This window comes from Nannospalax galili, unplaced genomic scaffold, assembly GCF_000622305.1.
Source record: "Nannospalax galili isolate Female #2095 unplaced genomic scaffold, S.galili_v1.0 scaffold624, whole genome shotgun sequence".
Lineage (NCBI taxonomy): Eukaryota > Metazoa > Chordata > Mammalia > Rodentia > Spalacidae > Nannospalax > Nannospalax galili.
Window position 1 is genome coordinate 474,232 of NW_008351633.1, and position 25,030 is coordinate 499,261.

At 39.1% G+C, this 25,030-nt stretch overlaps 1 protein-coding gene across 10 annotated transcripts in view; it reads right to left on the reverse strand.

The window, feature by feature from the left end:
• Positions 1-25,030, reverse strand: part of Dnm3 (dynamin 3) — a 605,597-nt gene that overhangs the window by 353,054 nt on the left and 227,513 nt on the right. For all 10 annotated transcript variants that reach the window (XM_029553749.1, XM_008848499.3, XM_008848501.2 and 7 more), the window contains exons 10-11: positions 23,848-23,986; positions 3,234-3,320 (exon numbers count right to left, since the gene is read on the reverse strand). In XM_029553749.1, the coding sequence (XP_029409609.1) occupies positions 3,234-3,320; positions 23,848-23,986 (226 nt within the window). The remainder of the gene's footprint in view (positions 1-3,233; positions 3,321-23,847; positions 23,987-25,030) is intronic.

The following is a 25,030-nucleotide window of genomic DNA, read 5'->3' on the forward strand; positions in this document are numbered from 1 at the left end:
CATTGGACTCCTCTAGACTATTGGTACTTGGTGGGGATATATTATTTTGGATTTTCATGTTACTGTTTTTTCTTTGTGATTTTGAAATGTGAATTTCCTTCGTAGTCTCTGATTCTTGTGTGAGACTGAAGCCTTCCTTTGTTGAGTTTAGATCTGCTTCTTTTTGTAAACTTTATGTGCCTTTGTGGTTTACTTATTGAGCATGAAAAGCTGGTTGGTCTAGGCTTCAGGTTCTTTCTCTTGATTTTATATTGGAGTGACCTAATTGCTTTTGTCTTCAGGTGTTCCTATAGAGGCCCAAGTGAGATGAGGCTCAGATGGTATCAGGCTTTCTCCTAAGGTATGGGTCCCTCAAGGAAAGATGGTGCCCTTAAGAATTTGGGGGCTGGGCTGGCCTGGGAGAAGGGCCCAGGATAGATGCTGGTCTCAGGAAGCTGGTGGCTGTGCCACCCAGGGAAGTAAAGGAAGATGAGGGTGGGACCAGGCCTAGAGGGTTCCTGGGGGTCACAGGGAGGAAATGGGTTGGTCCTGATGCAAAGGATCAGCAAGCACTCGCTGCTCTGGGCGGAGAGGTCAGCCCAGGTGTCTGGGGTGCCAAGACAAGAAATGGGCCTGTACCCAGCTTAGGAGGAGAGAATGGGGGTGGAGGTGGGATGATGAAAGAGGTTGGGGGAGTCAAGGTGCACTGGGCCCTGGGCTTACCCAGGGAAGGTGCTGGTACCAGGACACTGGAGGCTGTTCGGCCCAGGAAGCCAAGGGATATGAGGGCGGGACCTGGTCCAGAGGTCTCCTGGGGACCAGGAAAGGTACTGGCACCAGGTGGCCCAGAGGCTGTGCAGCCCAGGGAAGTAAGGTGAGGGCGGGACCAGGCCCAGAGAGTTCCTGAGGATGGCAGGGAGGAACTGGGTTGGTCCGGATGCACTGATCAGGAACAAGTGGTGGCTCTGGGCCTAGAGGTTGGCCCTGGTGTCTGGGGGCCAAGACAAAAAAATGGCCTGTACTCAGCCCAGGAGGAGAGACTCGATGGAGGAGCTGGGAGGGTAAAAGAGGCTGGGGGAGTCAAGGTGTGCTGGGTGCACTGGACTCACCCAGGGAAGGTGCTGGGACCAGGACACTGGAGGCTGTGAAGCCCAGGGAAGTAAAGGCGGGATGGATATTTTTTCTTAATTGGTTATGCGGTGGAAAGGCGCACTCTGAATGTGGGGAGTTCATGAGCTGGACCTTGAGTCACACAGGAGTGAAAAAGAGAACTGAGCAGGTAGGAATGCATTTATAAGTCTGTTCTTAAATGTGGATGAGACTAACTGCTTCAAGTTCCTGCTGCCTTGACCTTCCTGCAGTGATGGACTATAACCTCGAATGGTGAGCTAAAATAAACTCTTTCTTCTTTAAGTTGCTTTTTACGGGTTTTGTTTTAAATCACAGCAACAGAAATAAAACTAGGACAAGGTCTCATGTCGCCCAGCCTAGCCTTGAACTTGGTATGTAGCAGAGAATGAACTTGAATTCCTGATCTTCCTGCCTCCAATTCCTACATGGTATGGTTACAGGTGTGTGCCACCACACCAGTAATTTTATTTTATCAGACTAAGTCTTCTTTGGCCAGCAGTAGCTAAGCCATTAGAAGTGGAGAGGGAACCTTTAGGTTTGGACTATCTGTCTGGTCCCTGGATTCATTTCACTGGCTTGTGAGTTAATGTTGGCTGGCTTACAATACTATTTTCTCTACTTTTGGCTTTTACAGCTATCCAAGACTGGAAAAGCTGGAAAAGAAGTGAAAGCTATAAATAAGGGTTAATCAGTTTTCAAAACACACTGATAAAAAGTAGTAACAATGACTCTGAAGCTCAAAGCAGGAAGCAGTTGTCAAGGAGATCACTCGCCAGTGCCCCAAGCCTCTGCTGCACTCTTCACTGTCCCTTTTTACTTTTTGCTATTTTTCCTTCCCCCTTTTCATCAGTTTCCCATCTTCATTTCAACTCACCTGAAAAATCACAAAAATATTGATTTCACAGACCATATAGAACAACATCCCAATTCCGTCATGAAAAGACAACAGTCCAAAGAAGTGATTTGCACAAGAACATGCTGTTATTTGGGGAAGGACACATGGTCAAGCCCAGTGTTCTCGCCATATGTTTACAGCTATGTCATGGAAGTTAAGAGTGCTTGAAAATGTTTGTATGTTCCATTATTATGTTTTATAAGTAACTAAGAAAAAGCCATTTTACTGCAAGAATTTGCTATTCATTTTTCAAATGAATTATCCTCACTTAGAAATAACCTTTCCAAATCACAGAGCTAGGATTGGAAGATGACTTCAAGGTAGCTCCTTAACACACCATAGGCATTTGCAAAATAATTTGAAATATTTAAAAGATCAGTTTCTAAATTTTTGTTTCATTTTTGTTTTTTGTTTTTGTTTTTTTGGTCTTTTTGAGACAGGGTCTCCCTGTAGCCCAAGCTGTCCTAGAACTCACTATGTAGACCAGGCTGGCCTTGAACTCACAGAGATCTACCTGCCTCTGCCTCCCAAGTGCTGGGACTGTAGGCGTGCGCCACCATGCCTGTCTCTAAATGATTTTTTTCAAACATAAGTTTCATAGGTAAGTTCAAACATAACTGTGAGTAAAATGTTTAGAAATGTCTGAATATCCTACAGCTCATATGAAAGTCTTTTAATAGTTGAGAAACTGATATTTAAGGAAAAATAATTTGCTGTGTTTCTGAACTAGTGGTTATCAAAGTGTGCATATGCCAGGGGGCACACAAGATGGCCATGGAAGGTTGACGGAAAAAAAATAACCAAACTCCTGGTTTGGTTCCCTTTCTTTTTCTTTTGTTATATTTGTGTGTTGAGACAGGATCTCATACTATAGCTCAGGTTGTGCTCAAACTTGTGGCAATCCTCCTGCCTCTCTTTGCCAATCTCTTTGTACAGAGATTCCAGATGTGAGCCACCATACCACACCTGGCTCTGGTACTTCTATTACCCTTCTTTAAGTTTAAACATCTAAATTATTTATATTTGCTTATATTTCAATATGCATAAGATATTAGTATAACAATACACATATATAATTCATAAAAAGTAAAAATAAATATAAAATCATTATGTGTTTGACTCTTTTGTCCATTAACAACGAGGTCAACTACTGGAGACAACATGATAATGTTGTAAAGGCCTTCTACTCCCCACTCCCTCCCTGCCCACCAGGGAAGGCCTCCCTCACCTGGTCCTTGGTCTTCCCTTCTCTCTCACGAATGTGGTTAGCAACGATCCTTTCTGTTTCTTCACAAAGTCTGGGGAAGTTTGCCAGCTGTCAAGAAAGCAAGTCTGAGTGTTAATATCACACAAAGCCTGTACTATAAAAACAGACTTCATTATGCTATGTTACAGAAGCTGATCATTGCAATTCCAGAAATACAAGAGTGACATGAACTCCTGCAGAAGAATAACAGCATCAACATCATCATCTGGTAGCAGAAAACTTCACACCAGAACAGCAAATCTCTAGAAATAAATCAGAAACCCAGATACAATGTATCACTATATACTGTAATGGTGGAACTTAAAATACCAGATGAAGCAGATGGAAAAGAATAATGGATAGCATTCATATAGTTCTTATCATGTGCCAGGCTATGTACCAAGCAATTCACAAGTCATCATATTCAATATGTTCAGCAGTCACAGAAAACAGACATAATCAAGGCATTTTATAGAGAAAGAAATTGAACCACAGAACAGTTAATTAACTTGACCAAAATCAAATAGTTTATAAATGCTGGGGCCAGGGTTTCAATCAAATTCCAGGACTGCATAGCCCACAATTTCGTCTATCAGCCTTTGAGATCATTTGTTTCATAAACCACAGAGACTGAGCTTTTCAATTTTCCCCTAATAGATATATAAGTATACATATTTTTGTAAAACTGTAGAAGTGATGCATATCGGACCTTTACCTCATCTAAATTATGCAGTATCCTAGTTTCCTGTGATGAAACCGAGCAAGTTGGGAAAGTAAAGGGTTTATTTGGTTTACACTTCCAGGTCAAAGTCCATCATTGAGAGAAGTCAGGCAGGATCTTAAGCAAGAACATGAAGCAGAAACAGTGGAGGAAAGTTGCTTCTTGCTTGCTCACTGGCTTGCTCACTGACTCATGTTTGACATACTTTTTTATATAGCCCAGGACCACCTGCTGGAGGAATGGTGCTGCCCACACTGGGCTGGGCCTTTCTACACCAATTAATAATCAAGACAATCCCTCACAGATATGCTCACAGACCAACCTGATCTAGGAAATTCCTCAACTGAGGTTTTCCTCTCAGATGACACAAGTGAACAACTGCTTGTGACAGCATGCACAAGACCTATGCAAGCCCAAGCCAGACAAAAGCCCAGTATGGATGGGAGATGTGTTCAAGAAGCCCAAGCCCTAATTGAGGATCTATTGGCAACTGATAGCTGCTGGAAGACAGAAGGTCAATTTTCATTAAGGGTGTGACATCTGGTAGGTTGACCAGACTCCAAGGAATGGAACCACACCCAAGAGTATTTGAGGAATGCAAATTAGACTCCATAGGCCTTTAAAAAAGAAAAAATATAAAAGAGGACATGAAGTCAAAGGGGGAGAGTACAGTGAGGGTGGAGCTGGGGGATGGGGTCTGAATATGATCAAGATACATTGTATGAAATTCTCAGAGTCAATAAAAACATTTCAAAAAGCAGATAATCAGGACACATGGAATCATTTCAAAGACAGTTTGCAAAGTGAATAAGTGAACTATATGCAGCCATTTTCTTTGTACTGTTTATTGAGTTTCTGTGTACTTCATACACAACATCTTAATCACCTTTATACTCCCCTTCTCCATCAGCACCCTCTCATAGCGCCCTGATCTATCATGAGAACCTATTCAAGTAAAGGTATATGGGAAAAGTCCTGGGGAAAATGGAGCTTGCAAAGCACAGGAACACGTGAGAAACCATTTGGGGACAGTGAGTGGTGGAAGAAGCAGAGTCAGCGTAGCACTGGAGAAGGACAGGGTAAGGCAGGCAGGAAGGAGGCAGGGACCAAACTAGGTGGATGCATGGAGGCTCGTTGGAAATTCTGGCTACTGAAGAAATTCAGAGAGGAAATGACAGTGGCTCCAACAAAAAAGGCAACAGTGGAAACAGAAAAGAATGGGTACATCCATGGCTTTTTTTCAGGTAAATGACTAATTCCAATTATAAGAAAACATGCGCACATCAATAAGAATAACAGAACAGATCAATAAAAACAGAGAAGAATGGAATTTAATAAACAAAAATGTAGTAGTCAATAAGAAAAAGATAAACAGGAAACTGAACTATAATCAAAATAATGCAGAGAAAAATAATAGATATGATGTCAAATTGGTACAGTTCTTATATAAACCAACAAGTGACCATATCCCAAGACTCGTGTGGGTTTAGTGCCGAAAGTTTGTCAACAGATTTTGAGCTAAAATAGATTGTCATTACAACATTAATTGGAATGGGAAAATAGGACATTTACCTAAATATTCAGTGATATTAAACAAATTTACACTTAAATATCCAATGATACAAAACAAATCAGATTCACTTATATGTTTCCATTTCTTTTTTTTAACTTTTACAAAAACTTTATTGAGAATTTTATATATGTATATAAGGTGTTTTGATCAAAGCTATGCCCACTCCCTTCCTTCTAACACCACCCATATTTCCTCATCACATTTTTCTTTTTCTTCTTTTTTTTCTTCTTTCATTTATTTACTTTTATAGGGCTTTTGGGAATTCTAACATTCCCCCCTCTGAAGAGGTAACCCTAAATTTTTTTAAGGATTACATACAAGCTCCCAAATACTTTTGACATTTTTGGCCTTTGCAACAGAGTATGTTGCTAACAGTCCCACAGACATTTTGATTTTTAGCCCAGAAACTGGCTACTTTTCTTTGGGGGTCTTTGTACTCTGACTGCCTAGCCAGTTCCTACCTCCTATTCTTATCACACCATCCTCTGAAGGGGTTACCCAAATTGCCAATAGGGAATAGGGACACAGACCGCTCTGGTTTCTTCCATGCTGAACAGGGACTCAGAGTGAGGCAACTGGAGTACCCCTTCAGTGGGTCTATCTAAAAGACTCCCAAATTGCATAACTCTTATCTCTAAGAGGAAAAGAAAGTCCTTAAATCGCAAATAGGAGATGTGAAGGAGAAGCAAAGGCAAGAGTAATTAGCATTACAAGTTCTAGACAAGGAACTAGAAAAACGTCAGAACAGGGCAATTTTCAAACGTTCATATGAGAGTCCATTGGAATTTTGTGACAAGGGCTTCCAAAAGCATCTTTCTATTGGGTTCCTCCTCATTTTTCTTTTGTCTTCCAAGGCTGGATTCTAGAGTGATGATTCAGGATTTGCTTTCAGGTATTTTGATAGAGTTCGCTGGGAAAAGTGGCTGGGTACTCCAGTAAGGGGCAAGTGACAGTGCTTGACCCTCCTTTAATGAATGAGCACAACCATCAACAAGCCCAACTGTGACGATGTTTAGTGATCAGGCACAGCTGAAGTTGTTATGATGGTAGTTATTTCATGCAGAAGGGACTGCTGTGTAGCATCATCTTATTAAAAGGACCTGGAATTTAAGAGGATTTAGCACTAAGATCTACATATGAGGGAGAACATACGTCATTTATTTTTCTGAGTCTGTGTTACTTCACTTAGTATAACAGTTTCTAGATCCATCCATTTACCTGCAAATTTCATTATTTCATCTTTCTTTACTCCTGAATAAAACTCCATTGCGTAAATATACCATATTTTTGTTAACCATTCATCAGTTGAGGGGCACTTAGCTTGCTTCCATCTCTTAGCTATTGTGAAAAGAGCAGTAACAAACGTGGTTGTACAAATGTCTCTACAATAGGGTGAGTCCTTTGCATAGATGCCAATGAGTGGTATAACTGGGTCATATGGTAGGTTCATTTTTTAATTTTTTAAGAGTTCTCCACACTGTTTTCCATAGAGGTTGCATGGGTTTGCAGTGACACCAGCAATGAATGAGCGTTCCTCTTTCTCCACATCCTCACCAGCATTTGGTATCATTTGTTCCCTTGATCCTAGCCAGTCTGATTGGAATAAGATGATACCTTAGGGTGGTTTTAATTTGCATTTCCCTAATTACTAATGATGTTGAAAACTTTTTGAGATGTTTCTTAGCCATCTTTATTTCTTCTTTTGAGAACTCTCTGTTTAGATAACTTTAGCCCATCTTTTAATTGGGTCATTTGGTTTCTGGATTTTTTTTTTTTTTGTTCCTTATATATTCTAGATGTTAAACCTCTGTTAGATTTGTCACTGGTGAAGTTTTTCTCCCATTCTGTGGATTTTCTCTTCACTTCCTTGGTTGCTTCCTTTGATGTACAGAAGTTTTCTGGTTTAATGAAGTCCCATGACTTTTGTGCAAGGTGAAAGATAAGGATCAGTTTCATTCTTCTACAGGTGGAGATCCAGTTTTGCCAGCACCATTTGTTGAAGATGCCGTCTTTTCTCCATTGTGTGTTCTTGGCACCTTTGTCAAATATCAGGTGGCTGAAATTGTGTTTACTCAGTTTGGATCTTCAATGATATTCCATTGATCTATGTGTCGGTTTTTGTGCCAGTACCATGCTATTTTATGACTATAGCTCTGTAGTATACTTTGAGATCTGGTATAGTAATCCCCTCAGTGCTGCTCTTTGTGCTTAGGGTTACTTTGGCTATCCAGAGTCTTTGGTGTCTCCATATGAATTTAGGATGGATTTTTCTAATTCGGTGAAATATGTCATAGGGATTTTGATTGGGATTGCATTGAATCTAATTATTGCTTTTGGTAGGATGGTCATTTGCACAATATTAATTCTTCCAATCCATGAATATGGGAGGTTCTTCCATCTCTTGTTGTCTTCCTCAATCTCTTTCTTTAATGATTTAAAATTTTCATTGTAGAGATCTTTGGTGTCTTTGGTCAGATTTATTCATATATATATATACATATATATATATATCAGCAATTGTGAATGGGAGATTTCCCTGTATTCTTTCTCCAATTGCTTGTTATTGGTATATACAAAGGCTACTGATTTTTGTACATTGATTTTTATAACCTGCCACTATACTAAAAGTGTTTATAAGTTCTAGGAGTTTTCTGGTGGAACTTTTGGGATCTCTTACGTATATTATCATATCATCTGCAAAAAAGGGGTAATTTGATTTCTTCTTTTCCAATTATTACTCCTTTTATTTCCTTCTCCTGTATTATTGCTCTAGCAAGAGTTTCAAGCACTGTGTTGAAAAGGAGTGGAGATAGTGGACATCCTTGACTGGTTCCTGATTTTAATGGGAATGCTTCCAGTTTTTCTCCATTTAGAATGATGTTGGCTGTGGGTTTGTTGTATATGGCTTTAATTATCCTGAGGTCTGTTCCCTGCAGTTCAATTTCCTTTAGGACTTTGAACATAAATGCATGCTGAATTTTGTCAAAAGCCTTTTCTGCATCTATTGAGATGACGATGTGGTTTTTGTCTTTGAGTCCATTTATATGATTAGTGACGTTTATTGACTTGTGTATATTGATCCCTGCATCTCTAGAATAAAGCCTACTTGATCATGGTGAATGATCTTTGTGATGTGTGTCTGCATGTGGTTTGCAAGTATTTTGTTGAGAATTTTTGTATCTATGTTCATTAAGGATATGGGTCTATAGATTTTTGTTGTTGTTGTTGTATCTTTATCTGGTTTGGGTATTAGAGTGATGCGGGCTTCATAGAAAGAATTTTGGAGTTCTCCCTCTGTTTCTATCATTTTGAATAATTGTTTTAAAAATATTTTATTTATTATTTTTATTGTATGTGTATGTGTGTATTGCCTGCATGTGTGTAAGAGCACCTATGTCATGCAATGCCTGCAGAGGTCAGAAGAGGGCGTCGGATCCCTAGGAACTGGAGTTGCAGACAGTTGTTAGCTGCCATGTGGGTGATGGGATTCGAATCCGTGTCTTCTGCAAGAACATTCAGTGTTCTGAACCGCTGATCCATCTCTACAGCCCCACCAACCCCCGGTTTTGAATAATTTAAGTAGTATTGGTTGGAGGTCTTCTTTAAATGTCTGGTAGAATTCTGCTGGGCCTGGGCTTTTTTTAGTTGGGAGGCTTTGTATTACTGTTTCAATTTCTTTATATGTTATGGGTCTGTTGAAACTGTTGATCTCTTCCTGGTTTAACTTTGGTAGTTCCCATGATTTTAGATATCCATCCATTTCTTTCAGATTTTCAAATTTAGTAGCGTATAGGCTTTTTAAAGTATTACATTAAAAGGGTCTGGATCTTTTGGCTGTCTGTTGTGATGTTTCCCTTTCATCTCTGATTTTATTGATCTGGATTTGCTTGCTCTTTCCTTTGGTTAACTGGGCTAAGGGTCTGTCTATCTTGTTCAGCTTTTCAAAGAACCATCTCTAAGATTCATTGATTTTTTATATTGTCTTCTTTGTTTCTATTTCATTAAGTTTTGCTCTGATTTTTGTTATTTCTTCTCTTCTTCTGTGTTTGGGTTTCATTTGTTCTTGCCTTTCAAGAGTCTTGAGTTGTAATGTTAAGTCATTTATTTGTGCTCTTACTGATTCTTTAATGTAGACAGTTAGAGCTATAAACTTCCCTCTTAGAACTGCTTTTAAAGTGTCTCAGAAGTCATTCTAATTTTTTAATGTAGGCACTTAGCACTATAATCTTCCTATTAGACTGCTTTTAATGTGTCCCAGAGGTTGTATTGTCTTTTTCATTGAATTCCAGGAATTCTTTTATTTCTTTATTAATTTCTCCTTTGACCCACTCATTGTTTAGGAGTGTGTTGTTCAACTGCCATGAGTTTGTGTAGTGACTAGGACTTCGTCCAGTGTCAATTTTAAGCTTTATTGTTTTGTGGTCCAATAGAATGCATGGAAGTATTTCAGTATTTTTGTATTTGTTGAGGTTTGTTTTGTGGCCCAGTATGGGGTCAATTTTTTAAAAAGTTCCATGGAGTTCTGAGTAGAAAGTGTATTCTTTGGTGCTTGGGTGGAATATTCGAAAGATTTATTGATGTATGGTATCATTTAATTCAGACATCTCTGTTTATTCTTTGTCCAGTTTACCTGTCTAATGGAGACAGTGGGGTAGTGAAGTCCCCTACTATTACTGATTTGGAGTTAATCTATATCTTAAAGTCCTATAGTGTTATTTTTATGAATTTGGGTGCACCAGAATTTGATGCATATATGTTAAGGATTGTAATCTCTTCTTGGATAACTGTTCCTTTAATCAGAATGAAGTGATCCTCCTTATCTCTTCTGATTAGTTTTACTTTGAAGTCTATTTTGTCAGATATTAGAATTGCAACCCCTGCTTGTTTCCTAGTGCCATTTTCTTGGAATAGTCTTTTTTCCATCCTTTTGGTAGTGCCTGTCCTTGAAAGTGAGATGGGTTTCTTGCAGACAGCAAAGAGATGGATTTTGTTTCTTAATCTATTTGCTTAGCCTGTGTCTATTGACTGGGGAGTTCAGTCCATTGAAATTTAAGGTTATTAAGGTGTGTATTGGTTGCTATCATTTTGATTGCTGTTTGTGTTCTCTGTGTAATTTTGTCTTTCCTAGATTACACCTTTGTTTATTTTCTGTCATTGTCCCTGGGGTATAGTTCTTTCTCTCTCTGCTCTCTGTATTGCTTCAAGTATTCTTTGAAGGGCTGGTTTTGTGGACATGTATTCTTTCAGGCTATTCATGTCATAGAAGATTTTTATTTCCCCCTCAATTATAATTTTTCCTGGGTATAGTATTCTGGGCTGGCATCTATTGTCATGTAGAACTGGAAATACCTTGGTCCAGGCTCTTCTGACTTTCATAGTTTGCATTGATAAATCAGCTGTAATTCTGATGGGCTTTCCTTTGTATGCGATTTGTTTTCCTTTTGCTGCTTTCAGTATTCTCTCTTTGTTCTGTTTGTTCTGTACATTTAGTGTTATTACTATGATATATTGTGGGGAGTTTCTTTTCTGATCCTGTCTATTTGGTATTGAATGTGCTTCCTGTATTTGTATGGGGATGTTTTTCCTTAATTTTTGGAAATTCTCTTCTACAATCCTGTTTAAGAGCTGGTCAACATCATTAACCTGAAATTCTTCTCCTTCCTCTATTCCTATGATCTGTAGATTTGGTCTTTTCATCGTGTCCCACATCTCTTGCATATTCCATTCTTGTGTTTTTTAACTTTTCCATAATCTTTGCTTGAGTGGTCCAACTCTTCAACTTTATCCTCCAGTGTTGCTATTCTGTTTTCCATTTCATTCATTCTAGCGGTGAGGCTTTCTCCTGTTGTTTCATGTTGGCTTATTGAGGTTTGCACTTCCTTCTTCATTTCTGCCTGATTTTTCTTCAATGTTTCCATCTCTTTTGTGAATTCATTCAGAAGTTTATCCCCATGTTCTTTTAGCTCTTTGATTTGTTTGTTCATGCGTTCTTTAAATTCATTGAATTCCTTGATCATGTTTATGATTTTTTCTTTTAAATTCAGTGTCCTGGTTTATCTCTCTTCTACAGAATTGGTGGAGTTTGGTGGGGACATAGTATTTTGGCTTCCCATTTTATTATTCTTTCATTGTGTTTTTGGCATGTTCTTTTGTTGTTTATGATTCTGATATGAGAATTAAGTTGAAGCATGCTTCTATTTGTATTATCTGGGTGCCTAGATCCTTTCTTTATTGGTTATGTAAAGCTGGTTGGTACAGGGTTCAGGTTCTCTCAGGTTTAATTTGGAGGGAACTGATGGCTTCGGATCAGCTATTGAGGAGTACCCACAGAAGCCCAATTCAGGATCCAGTCAGGTACACTCAGGCTGCCTTCACCACATGGAAGCAGGATCCAGGTGCTCTCAGGCAGTCCCCTGGGTTTTCAGGCCCTCTGCTAGATGGAGGCCAGATGGAGGCCAGAACTCTGCACTCTCTGGCAGTCTGCTGAGATCAGAGCCACTACACTAATGGAGGTCCAAACCCACCCTCTCAGGCTGTCTGCTAGCATGTCAGTCTTAGCCTACCAAAGCCAGATCTGCCATAAGTGGCCATTTCAAATCACATTTTAAAATTATTAATTTATCATTTAAAAAATTATTTATATCTGTATGAGTGTTATGTGCTTATGTGGGTATGGGTATGCTCTCAACCACAAATCCATGCCCAAATTGTTACATGGGCCTTGAGATCCTAATTCTGGTTCCAATGCATGTGTAGCAACTGCTCTCAACCACAGATCCATTTCTTCAGTCCATCAAATAACATTTTAATAATATTTAATGACATAGTATTTATAATCTGATACTAAGGAAAGAAAATCATGCTACTAAATACTCAATGTGATTAAACCCAAACACACATACCACCATATATCCTCAGGTATATAGCCCAAAAACCTTATATATCTCAAAGCTCTTGAGTAATATTTCCTCAAGCTTGAATGAAGTTAGAAAAAAATCTCCTTAGGGAGACGCTGCTCTAGATCACCTGGGGACACTGTGCACACTGACTTTATAGCTTGCATGATGCACATTTATTTCCTAGAAAGATACAAAACTCCAGTGCTCCATAGACCCATCACAGTCACTAGATCATCCAACCTCTTATTGTTGCAAGTCTACTGTCTATGAATAGAAAAGGATGGTACAAACACAGTAAAATATTACGTAGCAATAACTTTCAATTATGCATAATTTTATTTCTCTGCATTTTCCAAAAATGTCTGTAGTACATGGAGTTCTTTCACACCAATACCAAAAAGTATAGAAACCTAACTGCTTTCATCAACTCAAAAGTTTTAGTCCAGTGTCTCTTTATGAAGTCTCTACTCCCTTATCTTTTAAATCTTATTTTTTTTATTTTTATGTGTATGAGTGCATTGCCTATATGTGTGTAAGTGCACTCATCTTGTGCAGTGCCCATGGAGGTCAGAAGAGGCCATCGGATCCCTTGGAACTGGAGTTACAGATGGGTGTTGGGTGCTGGGAACAAAACCCAGGTCCTCTGCAGGAACAGCCAGTGCTCTTAACTGCCGTGCCATCTCTGTAGCCCCTCTAATCCCTTATATTAAAAGTGATAATTAGACTGGGATGATAGCTCAGTTAATAAGATGCTTGCTGTGCAAGCATGAACACCTGAATTTGATCCCTCAAGCCCCGTGTTAAAAAAAATCCAGATGTGGTGCCAACATATTTTTAATCCCATTCCGGGGAAAGTAAAGAATGAAGGATCACTGAGGTTCACAGGTCAGCCTAGCCTACCTGGCAAGTCCAAGGCCAGTGAGAGACCCTGCCTCAAAAAACAAGGTGGGCAGTACCTGAAGTTGCCCTCTAGCCTCCACAAACAGATAGAAAGACAGACAGATAGACAGACAGACAGACAGATACACACACACACACACAGTGGCAACAATTCACTTGGATCTGAATCCTGAGATGTACATTCATTCAAAGCTTACTTCAAGAGTCATTGTAAGACACAAGCAGTGAAGCTTCTGTTTCTCATTTCAGAAACATTCTAAGAAAGTCTATCACCCCAGAACTCTTCCACATTTATACTGCAGTCTGTTTCATGAGGCTTTTAAGACCTTTCAGAGAATGACAGGCAACACTAGGGGCCGCTTCAGGATCCCAAGCTATCCAGGGACAGTTGTTGCTCTTCAGGGGTTGCACCTTATCACAGCATGACACTGCAGCAGGGAAGGAATCCTAAGGAACAATGGTCTACCAAGGAGTGAGCTGCCTTCAACAACAGCTAAGGAGTGCATTACACTAAAAGTTATTCTTTAAACCACTAAATATGGCAATATAAATATTTATTCAGAAACTGAACACCTGACAGCTGAAGGACCCCTGGCTAGTCCATGGCCATCATTAAGTCGGGAAAGGCCAAGATGATGAAGTATCCTACGAAGCACCAGTACCTAAGAATACCTCCAACCTACTGGCCTCAGCTAGAGCATTGACAAGCGCATGTGCATGTGTGCATGTGTGCGTGCACGCATGCGTGCGTGTGTGTGTGTGTGTGTGTGTGTAACTGCATGTGCACATGCATGAGTATGAGTTCTCTTTCTAAGTTTACTACTCATGGGATCAATTTTGCCAGGAAAAGAAACCATTGCCTGTATTTTTGTACCCACAACTGAAACAAAAGTAAATCTGAGTAGATTCTAAGGGAAACAAAAGAGAAATAACAGAAGCCCTGCCCTCACGGAGAGAAAATCACGGAAGAAGACACTAGGTAGTATAAGCCATGGGCATCAGTGAAAGGCAGCAGTGAGCCAAACATGTTTGCTACCTGGCTTGTCTGCAAAGTGCTCTGGTAAAATTCTGACATGTTGGTTTTAGTTGCTGGTTCATAAATGTAAAGTTCATTTCTTCTGAAGACACACAAAGAAAGAGGGGCATTAGTGTTCTGGCATTCAAAATGACTCCTGATTGGGCTCTGGACTCAACTGCATTGGCTCCTTCGGCAGGAATCCCTGGGTGGACGTCTGTGCAGCCCTTCCTCTGGCATTCAAATATCCTTGGCCCAGATTACTCATGGTCGCTTGCCTCACTTCCATGTCTCTTACTCAAGGTGCAATTAGAGCTTCCTTAATCACTTAAACCACTATAACTCTCAAAGTCTCTTGCTCTGGTATTCAATTAAAAGCCTACATTGGAAAGAATTCTAAACATGTCTGCCAAAATAATGTTGATTTACAAAATGCCACCTTTAGATGTTTACTCCCCTACTGATTATTCAATATTCCATAAATTACTCATATAGGATCCATGAATTAAGACTTTGCTATTGAGTATAGAAACTTTATATTCTTTGATTTATACCATGTCAGTCATTCACTAGGCAATTGCTATCCATCAGCTCTCTGATCAGTATGAGTCAGAGCTCCCAACATCAAAAAATTTGCAGTCTTAAGAGACTGGTTGAGTCTATACATATACAGTCACATAGGAGAAATGTTTTCCAAAAATAAAGAGAAAGAGAAAACACTGAAAAGCAAATAGCTAAGGCTGCCCTAAGAATGCCTCTTAGGAATTAATGCTATTGTATTGAGAGGAAAAATCCAATCAAACTGGACATGTACTAATGGCAAATTGCCGCTTTCACACACATTTGCTTCAATCACTTGACTATTCTTAAACAATAAAGATTCAAAAAAGAAATAATATGATGCACATATATTCAAAATCAAAATCTTAGATATTTAATTCTAAGAGAAAAAAATTTAATCGTACATATTCTGGGAGAAAGCAGCATTTTAATGATGCCTGATATTTAAGTGTTATTTAGGGTTGTTTATAATTATTTGGTGGGAACATCAATATAAAAATTTAATTTAAGCATGAACCACATTTTTTTCTAGAGGGAAAAATTACTTGAAAGGCATTTCTATCCAATAAAACAAAAATCACACACTTAGAAAATTTACTAAACATTAATTAATTGCACCATAAGAGCCAGGCTCTTAGGTTTCTCCTGAAGGAGATGGGAACCAGCCAAGAGTTCTATAGCTTCAGGAGGAACTAGTTTAATGCCTAGGGCAAAACCAGGTTATTAGGTAACCACTGCTCATGCCCTGTGCCAGAGATCACTGAGAAAACAAACCAGAACCAGAACACAACCTCTTCCAACACAATGCCTGATTTTATGGGTCTGGCTTACCAAATATATGGGCTCTTTTTTTTTAATCAAAAAGCTACAAACTTTTACATGTTAGCAACTTGTTACAGATGGACTAGCTTGTGAAAGCAGACCAAAAAAAAAAAAAAAAGCATTCCATTTTCTGTGAATTAAGCACCCCACTCTCAAATATCCCTACATAATCCTTTATTTGTGTGGGGTAAAATAGTGAATTTATTCAGGAGATGAGAAAACAGTCATCTGGGAAGAACACATCTGCTTTGAAGAAACAAAAACTGTGTTCAGCCACAATCACAAGACTGAAAATGAAAAGAGATTTTGGATGAAGAGCAATTTTGGTCCAGAGCTATCAGGAAATGGTAAGGTTCCTCAGTAATGAATAGGAACATTATATTTTACAAATGGAAAATGGAAAATCTAGAAAGATCTTAGTGAGGTTGGTAGAAAGGAGAAAAGAGCCAGCTCCCAGATAGAGGAACTTGGGTAAAGTGAACACAGAGAAAAAAATGTGTCAACTGCCCTCCTCCAAGTGGGCAAATCCAAAATTCTAAACCTCAAATATTTTCTACAACCAGTAGGAGAAATGATGAGGTGCATGATGGGAAAACTTTCAAACAGAAATAAAGAGAACTTTAGTGTTATTGAGCAAATGCTAAGGAATGAAATTTTACAAGCCCAACCTCGGATGGAATGAAACAGAAAGGCAGGCAGAAGAGTTTCTTAAGGAATTCAGAAAACATCCAAATAGGTCAGGGTGGGTTGACTCTGTGTCAAAACAGTGCCTGAAGGCCTTAGTCAGGTTTTCTACTCCTATGTCTTCTGTAGTTTATCTCTGGTAGACACATTAGTAAGCAGTTAAGATGGACCAAAAGAATAGGGGAGGTAGGAGGAAGAATAGAGGCCATGGCAAAATCACAAATTAAGATTTCATTATAAAACTCACAAACCTATGAATGAACCATAAGATCAAAAAGTTAACTTCAGATCCTATTAAAGCTAAGCCTCAGACCTGAGTTTCTTACAGTACCCAACAAAAATGTTCAAACAATAACCAGCATGATTTAGAGAAAGTGAAATAAAAGTCATTTTATACAGAGTAAAAACCAAAGCCTATCAGCCCACTGAACCTGTTTGAGCAGAGTGCTTTGTGGCCTTTCTTTCCATCCTACTTCAAGCCAAACCAAATGTCACCTGCCACACCAATAAGATATGATGTGTTTATTCTTTCAACTATGCATTCAAAATTACTATTGAGCTAGGCAAGGTACATGCCTTTAATCCCAGCACTCAGGAGGCAGAAGCAGGTGGATCTGTAAGATCGAGGCTAGCCTGGTCGACAGATGAGTTCAGGTGGAGCTACTCAGAAACATTGTCCTCCTCCCTCCACCCCCTAAAAACATTACTATTGATAAAACATCTGATTCCAGGATTGCAAATACAACTGATCTTAGTATATCAAGCCTCTACTGTCATAGAGCTTACATTCTCAAAGTCTATCAACAAGAAAAGGCATGTGGATTACAATTCACAGTCATATAAGCTGAAAAGAAAAAGGCTGGGAGAAAATGAAGACCAGGGGAGGAGGGTGACTGGGGAGGAAAGGCTTATGTAATTACAGATAGAAAATTCAAGAAAGACTCTGATCACATGGCATTTGAAGGAAGACCTGAAACAAGGGTATGATCATGCAACTATCTTGAGGCACAGAATTTCCAACACTGAGAAAAAGAAATGCAGTTTCTGCTGCCATGTCTCCTTGGCCTGCTGAAGAAGCAAAGACACCAGTTTATATGGCTGGAGTGAACTGGAGGGAGGGGAATCAGGGAGATGAGCTTAGAGATGAATTAAGGACTTTGAATTCTCTTGTTTAGTTATATGTACTCGGGGCCAGATATTTACTGACCTAACATACCACAGAGCTTAGCAATTTTTCTAACAACATTTTTTAATAGAAAACTCTTCCCTGTGATTCTTATGGTCAACTAAGGTATCCTATTCATTTTTTCCTTACAAAAAAGATTTTTTTCTAAGAAGGAATAAAATCAGTTAATTGGTATCATAGTGATCCAAGAATGTGGCTTCCTAGGAGGCCAATAAATGGCAGAGTTGCTAAACTGTAGTTAAAAAACAAGATGTTCCTCTCTGTGCTTCTTACAAAGAACTTCAGGACCTTGAGATGACCTGCCTGAGAAGAGGTAAAGAAAGCAGCCGAAAACTGATGCCCACCAGAAAAATTCCAAAGTTGAGATGTCCCTGGAGAGAAGCCAAATGGCTCATAAAACACTAATGTTCCTGTCTTGTCCTTCTGTGCCACGGTAACAACAGTGAGAAAACATCTGAGAAGAAATGGGTTCCTGAAGGTTGGAAGTCTAGCTTTGTGATTCGTTATTTGAATGCCACATAAACCCCACATGTTTTAAAGTAATGTTTTTTATTTATGTGCCATAAGAAAAAAATGTTCCAAGATCTTACACATAAAGTATTCAACATGAGGAGCTATAAATTAAATCAATGTTTTAAGTATGTGCATTTGTAAAGGTATGTGAAATTGTAATACGGCTAGAATAACTATATATTTTATATCACCTGGGGCAGTCTTGACTTACTCTTATTATTCCAGTGAAAGTATTAATAGCAATCTCTTTAACTCTCAAAAATGTCCTGCATTGGACAATAAATTATATAGTCACTTTCTCAATACCTCATGTTCAAAGGGGTAAAATAATAAAGTGTTACCATACCTAACAAAATATTTCAATTAGACTAGTTATTACCAGGTACATATTTCTTCAGCATCAGGGAAACTTCAGAAGATGTAAATTGTTAATTAGTATTTCTACAATGCCCTTCCTAGGAGGTTCTGGGATTTGGATAATAAAAGTCATAGTTCATCATTAAAAAGGAACTTATATGCTTCCAAGAGAAGCCAACAATGGTCGAGCAGGACCTTTGACTTATCTTCACATAGATGGAACTGGTAAAAGAAAGGAGCCAGGGGCTCCTCCCAAACCCATGGGACCCCTGAGGAACAGATCCTCTAACGACCTCAAGAGTAAAAACAAATCAGTTTATCTGGTCCAATTGTATGTCCTTAAACACCCAAAAGGGAAGTATAACCAAAGAGTAAAGGGGCCAACATAATATCATAAGAACATACATATATATAACTAAAAATTACTCGACAAACAGCAAACCTGTTTCCTACTGTTCTTCTCTTTCAGGTTCTTTCTTTTCCTTTACCTCCCTGGTTCCTTTTCATTATCCTGGTTCCTGTAGTTGTATCTGGATACATACTCACTTATCAGGATTGGTACTAGGATCTACATGTGAGAGAGAGCATAGGCCATTTTTTTCTTTTATCTGAGTCTGTATTACTTCCTTTGTATAACAGTTTCGAGTTCCATCCATTTACCTGCAAGTTTCATGATTTAATCTTTATTTCTGAGTAAAACTCCATGATATAAATGAATCACATTTTCATTGTGCATTCATCAGCTGAGAAACACTTAGGTTGTTCCCATCTCTTAGCTAATGTGAAAAATCAGCAACAAACATGGATGTACAAGTGTCTCTGCAATAAGACGAGTTCTTTGGGTATATGCCAAGGAGTGGTATAACTGGGTCAAATGGTAGGTTCATTTCTAGTTTTTTAAGAGTTCTCCATACTGCTTTCCATAGGGGATGAACCAGTTTGCAGCCCCAGTGACAATTGAATTTATTCTCATAATTGTTTTAATAGCTTTTGTATAATCTTCATTGCTATTATGAGATATAAAATGTATTTATCAAATCTGTAATCATTATGCAAAAAATCTGAATTACTGTAACATTTTGTATATTGTTAAAACTGTAACTTTAATTGCAAAAAAAAAATTTTAAATAAAAAAAAAGGAACTTATAATCAGCAAGAGCAGGGACTCACAAAAACAAATGGTCACAAACAGATCCCCAACCCATGTTATAAACACGATGATAGAAAGAGAAGTAGGTTTCTCTCTGAAGCACCGAGAAAGGAGCAAGGTCAGAAGCCAGGAAGAGACTCAACGGAGGCACTCGAGGAAATGTTTAAGGAAAAAGGAAGAAGGAGCTGGATCTTTAAAAATGAAGACAGGCTGGGGAAGACAGGAGAGGAAAGGAAAACATTCCAGACAAAGGGAATCATATGTACAAATGCCAAAGACATGAAAAAAAAAATCTCACAGGGAAGTAGAGTTCACTTAGATTGGCTGCAGCAAGCAGCATGCCAATAGACAGAGTTGAATAAGCATTCAGAGATCAGGTGATGAAATCCAAGCCTAAGTGGTTTAAACTGTATTCTTTCAAAGCCTGAGAGGGCATCAACTTTAATGCAACAAAGTATATGTCTAAATTTTAGAAAGGCTACTTTGATAACATAAGAATGAATTTGATAGTACTGGGGTTGGTGCTCTTAACTGCTAAGCCACCTCTCCAGCCCGTTTGTTTTTTGTTTCTGAGAGGGTCTCCCTAGCTGCAGCCCGCCCAGAACTCACTGTGTAGACCAGGATCGCCTTGATATCACAAAGATCTGCCTGCCTCTGCCTCCTGAGTGCTGTGATTAAAGGCATGAGCCACCATGCCCAGCTATATGCTACTTTTTTAATGTGGCAGAGAATGTGATCGTGCAGAAGACAGAGTAAATTCTGTGATTCTGTGAGAATGTGATCTTGCAGATAAGAGTAAATTCTCTTGGAAGTGAGAATTCAGGTAGGAATGCAGCCTTGGTCTGGGACAGTATACCAGCAGAGATAGAGGTAAGGAAGGATGGAGCTACAAGCACTGGTAAGCTTGGGAATTAGAAGAGGCCAATCTTCCCATTTACGGCCCTTATGTGATTATAACTTACAAGAGAAGAAGAAAGTTATAAGTAAAAACTTTAGTATTACTACTGTGGGGACAGGAAGGGTCATTAATTACAGCATACTGGAGTAAATAGAGCTTAAGATTAAAGTACAAGACTGTCTGCTATAGCACTGATCCAGAGAAAGGGGACAATTATTTCCAGGGTTTGCAGGAACCTAGGGTAAATACAAATGATCTATTTTACCATCCTTTGCATTTCAACAGGTAAAAAAAATGGTGATCCAAGCAGAGATGAAGCAAGTGATCAGCAGGTGAAAGGTGTCCACCCATCAATGCTCTCTGCCTCAGAGGGCTCTGATTTGAAGCTGGAAGAACCAGATGGGGGCTCCCACTCCAGCAGCACAGCCTTAGTTATGATTTTTAATCTAGAGCTCAGTGGCACAGTGGACACCAAGTTTAAAATCTCTTCTGAGTTTTTCTATGAAGTCTTTAAAAATCTAAAGTAGGAGAGGACATTGTGGACATGACTCAGCAGTTAAGAGATACTGCTCTTACAAAAGACCCTGGTTCAGTTCCCAGCACTCACCTGACAGCTATCTGTAACTCCAGTTCCAGGGGATCTGATGCCTCTTCTGGCCTCTGCAGACACTGCATACATATGGTACATTTACATACATGCAGGTAATACACTCATACACATAAAATATTAATTTTTAAAAAGGTAGAAAGGGATGACAAATATAATGCCCAGCCCAGGGTCTGAGATATTTGTTTTAGGTTTGGGCCAAAAAATGTCCATCCATGAAGAAAGCTACAGGGCAAACACAATCTAGGGGAGAAAGTTAGGTTATGATTTATTTAACTTTATTTAAAGAAAAATATAGACTGTTTTTTAAGAAGACAGGAGATTGATCCAAAGAGTATAATGGAAAGGGAGGTTCAAAGGGTGGGGAGAAAGAAGAGAAGCCAGAAAGTGTCTGGGAACAAGCTGTCTTATCCCAAGTTGACTGTTGCTTTTCCAATAAGTTGGATAAAATGGGAAATGATTTAAAAAAAAGATTCATACATACCATAAACACTTTATATAACTGAAAACATAAATGTACGCACATGTGCCAAGCTTTTGATGTCAGGCCAGGGCCTGCTCTGTGCATATGGATCCACTGATGGGAGTTATGCATTTTCTGTCTTACATAAACCACATCCTTCATGTATGATTTCCAGTTTTACTTTCTTTATAGGGAAGGAGAGCCTGAACACTCTTGTTAAACAGTCTGAATGCAGAACCTATCTAAACTTTTATAAGCACCTTCACCAACATACACGGATTATTTTACCATGATCTGCCCGCACCTCACCAATAGCTCAGTGTTCATAGCTGACATTCAGCAAGGCTTTCCAAACATTCAGCTCAGTTTTCACAGAAACAAAACTCAGACTTTTTTCACACTGAATCAGTTCATTTACTCTGAAATGTGAAATGGTGTTGGGTAAATAGGTTTGTGGACAAGTGAAACTTCAGCACTTCTGGAAAGAACACAGATTTGCAAAAACACGTGCATGCAGAACACCCAAAGAGAAGCATTTCAGCTGAACAGATCTGTGTGCTGCTGTTGGCAACCCAAAGAACTAGTACAGAATGCAGAACCCGCTAATCCTGCAGGTCAGTGATGAAGCCAAATCAGAGTGCTTTAAACACATAGGTGACAAGACACTGCATTTTGAAGAGTAAGCAAGAACAACAAGATGAGATTTTACCAACTACCTTCAAGTTTCCAAATGGAATTCTGGTATTTAAACTGCCATTTAAAAATGGTATTTTCTTACCAATTAGCTTCCTGTACCACCACCAACCCCAGTACTTTATCAATAGGGCTTTTCCTCTTTTGGAGAAGATAGAGCACAACTTAGAGAACAAGGTTTATAGAACAAATGCTACAGAAGACCCTTCAACCTCTAACTGCTTCTCTGGCTCCTTTTCTTCCAATATTCTTATCCAGGAGTCTCTAAGTTGTTTGACTCATTCACTATACACACCTTTTCTTCATCTGAGCTTCTCTTCAGGTGACTGAGATCAATATTCACATCTATTCCCATTCTCTTCCTACTGGTTTTTCAGAGAAGTTACTTCCAGTAACCATATATAACCATATATAAAGGAAAGAGTAAGAAAACCTACAAAGAGAACATATGCTTTCGAGAAACGTTCATGAGTCCAGGGTCAGTTGTCATGGGTTAGGCCTACCCTCTCCTAAACTAATTCACTCTTTTCCAGTACAAAGTATTCTCTTCAAGATTTATTTTTTTTTAACGTATGTGTCTCTGTATAGTCGGTGTTCAACCATACATGTACTGTACCCACAGAGGCCAAAAAGGGGGTGAGATCCCCAGGAACTGGAGTTATAAGTTGTTGTGAGCTAAAAAACATGGGTGCTAGGAACTAAACTCTGGTCCTCTACAAGAACAGTAAATACTCTTAACCACTGAGCCCTGCCCCTAAATACTATTATAGTGGTCCTACCAATTCAGCACACATTATCCACATTCTTCAGCGAGATGTCCCTCAAACTAGGAGTCTTTCCACAATCATTCTCCATCACAGATCCAATAAATATTCAGACGAGAATACAGGTTTCTGTGCAAATGGCCACTTACAGATTATCCATCATTTTTGAGCCCCTACTGGAATTATTTGGTGTGTTAAGTATCTTCAGACTTCAGGTATTGTTCTCTTTAGTCCTCATTGTGGAGATATTATTATCATCATAATACATGTCACACATAAATTAATAAGCAAGAAGGAGCAAGTATGATGTCCGAGGTCTTTACAGTGAGAAATCAGAAGCAAGGTTTGAACCTGGGCAACTGAGCTGGGTTCTTAATTACTGAATTACAGTTCTCATTTTCAGAATGTCCAAGCTAATGTAGCATTATCTATAATTTACAAAAATTTTCTTATTGATATACATAGTTTCAATGACACCCTTCCCTAAAAATTACCTTCACACCATAGGAAAAATAATTTAGGGCATTCATTTAACTGTTATAAAGTGATTTTTATCTGTTTCAGACAATAGAAAAGAGTGGATGACTAAAATTACTCTTTCTGAACTAAACAAATGTATTTGCAATGGCATAATAGAAAGCAGTGCATTGCTCACTACAAAAGCAATTTCCACTCAGAACTTGCCACAATGTTTCTCCTTGGACAAACATAAAATGTCTATAACAAAGTGGGACTTGAGGAAACAGAGTCAAAGAACCACTTTCTGGGAAGTTAAATAACACAAACTTACCTTTTTGGTACACTTCTTCACAGTGTTGATTAATTCTTGCATTACCAGGTCTACACTCTTCAAGGAAGGCCCTTTCAGTTTTACAATCTGTTTTTTGACTATTGCTTCAAATGCCATGTCTGGAGTAAACAACCCTGTCCTGGATGCAAAAAAGAAAGAAGTGCATTAGATTTAAGCACATGAGTACTAACCAACATCTTTGAATTGATAGGTTACTTAAATTAAGCATGCAATAGACCAGTTTTAAAAGGCATATGGGTGGCTGAGGTGATAGATCAGTCAATAAAGTGCTTGCCTTGCAAGCATGAAGACCTGAGTTCAATCCTCAGCATGCACATAAAGGAGATGGGCATGGTGGTACATGCTTATAATCCTGGAGTCGAGGAGGCAGAGATGAATGGGGATCACTGTCCAGTCTTGCTAGCCTGCTTGGCAAGTTTAAAGCCAGTAAGAGACCCTGTCTCAAAATCAAGGTGGATGGCTCTTGAAGAACTACAGCTGAAGTTGTCCTCTTGCCTCCACATGCATGCACACACACACATACATGAAGATCTGCACACATGCACCTACATACATACATATATACACATACACAAAAATATATACTTGTGGCTGGAGTGATGGCTCATAAGTTAAGGGCACTGGCTGCTCTTGCAGAGGAACCAGGTTCGTTTCTAGCTCCCACCTGGTGGCTAACACCCATCCTTCACTCCAGTTCCAAGGGATCTGACACCCTCTTCTGGCCTCTGTGGGCATTGCAGACATGTGGTGCACTTACATATATGCAGGCAAACCATTCATACATATAAAATTAAAATAAATAAAATCTTGCTGGGCATGATGATGATTCACGCCTTTAATCCCAGCATTCTTGGGAGGCAGAGGTAGGCAGATTGCTGTGCGATCAAGGCCTATCTGGTCTATATACAGAGTTCCAGAACAGCTAAGGCTACAAAGAGACTCGATTTCAAAAGAAATAAAAAAGCCAAAAATAAATTAAATTAATGTCTTCTATCCTCAATAGTGGTAACCCTTAAGTTTCCATCCCCAAGCAATGCCCAAGGGCTAGAGCAAGCTCAGAAGTAGAGTGCTTGCTTCATATGTGCAAGGCACTGAGTTTGTTGCTCAGTCTCTCTCTCTCTCTCTCTCTCTCTCTCTCTCTCTCTCTCTCTCTCTCTCTTCT